We start from the raw sequence: 1577 nt of genomic DNA on the forward strand, positions 1-1577 counted from the left end.
CTGTTCACTTTGACTCTGATTGTTGGAACTTGTGCCCGATTTGAGACTTGTTGTTCTTGAACATTTTGAGGATGTGTAACAAGTTCTCCGTCTGGTTCTTTATTAAGTTTGTTAGATCATCAAATCATAACATGTCACTAACTTTCTTTCTGATTTTTATACTATAAGGGGATAGACAGTTAATTAAGATACATAGCAAATATATAACTCTGTCAGATTTCAATAATCCCTTCATTCTTAATGAATTTCCACATATCTTCATTCCTCATCCAGGAATACTTTAAAAGTTAAACTCCTACTTGTTAAATTTTATTCTCCTGATTTCCCTTTAAATATGTGTCCCAAATAAATAAAATATTGTACACAGTTGTTTTCTGACAGGAAGAAAAGAGCTTTACTAAAGGAATTCCATTTATATACAATTGATGATACAATTTGCAAGGCTAACGAATCCCTTAGAAAACTACAAAGGGCATTGGCCCTTTTGCTATCTAGCTAATTTTCCTTAAAATGAATTGAAAAAAAAGAAGAAGAAGAAACAAGTAGGCTGCTATTTTTCTACCTAAATTTGATTGTTAGATGTAACACCTTCACGTTGGAGAGGTTCAATCCTTATAATAATTTCTTGGACTGGTACTGCTGATGAGGTATTGCTAACTATCTGAGGGTTAGCAATTGACCTTGTAGTAGAAGAAGAACTACCACCATTAACAATTTTTTGACAAGTTTCAATAAGGCAATGCCTACAAGTAGGGCAAGAAGAGTGTGAATTTAGCCATTTATCGATACATCGGACGTGGAAACCATGGCTGCACTTAGGCAAAACCCTAACTTTCTCTCCAGCAACAAATTCAGATAAGCAAATGACACACTCGGAGTCAAGCCCTGGATGTTTCAACTCAGTAGTGTAAGTTATAACGGGGAACATTTTCAGGGCTTTTTTTCTGATCCCGTTATTTGGTAGCTTTGTTGCTGAATTGTTTGTATAGTTTGAGGATGAGTCTGACGCTGATACTACGCTAGTGCATCTTAATGCACACCTTATAATTGAATTCAAGCCAAGTGAACAAATTAAAGCACATAAAAGTACTGATAGTACCATAACAACATGTGCATCAAATGTATTGCTTTCCCCTTGTGGTAGATGAGTTGGTGCCATGGTGTTAATATCTTGGTGGTATTGTTGGGTGACTGGTAGAAGTAGTACTCTTCTTGAGTAATGGAAGTTTTCCATGAATTCTTGAATGAATAAAGTGGAAGTAGTTGCCATGGAAATTTGTTGTTGAGAGTGTTTTCTGTGTGTGTTTTTCTTTGAATTGTTCCTTTGTTTGGTTGTTGGCAGTTGCTTAGGACAAATTTATAGGGCAGAAGATGTAAAGCGTTGGTCGACTTTTTGGGTATTAATAATGAAAAAATTATTGAGCCATATATGTTTTGAATTAACTAGCTTTACTCCTAAGCACTACAAACACAGGCCAATGGTTTTTATAAAAGTTTGGTGGAGCCCGTCAACTTTTTAGGAGTGTTATTTTTCCATTTTTTGCAATTAGAGTTGACAAAGTTATATAATAAGAAAG

At 34.9% G+C, this 1577-nt stretch overlaps 1 protein-coding gene across 1 annotated transcript; it reads right to left on the reverse strand.

Moving 5' to 3' along the window:
- Positions 1-393: 393 nt before the first annotated feature.
- On the reverse strand, positions 394-1341 carry LOC107804595 (RING-H2 finger protein ATL78-like). Its single transcript, XM_016628515.2, has one exon. It carries the CDS (start codon positions 1268-1270, stop codon positions 563-565), a length of 708 nt encoding a protein of 235 aa, XP_016484001.1. The 5' UTR covers positions 1271-1341; the 3' UTR covers positions 394-562.
- Between the last annotated feature and the right edge of the window lie 236 nt (positions 1342-1577).

Source organism: Nicotiana tabacum, chromosome 13 (genome assembly GCF_000715075.1).
Source record: "Nicotiana tabacum cultivar K326 chromosome 13, ASM71507v2, whole genome shotgun sequence".
NCBI lineage: Eukaryota > Viridiplantae > Streptophyta > Magnoliopsida > Solanales > Solanaceae > Nicotiana > Nicotiana tabacum.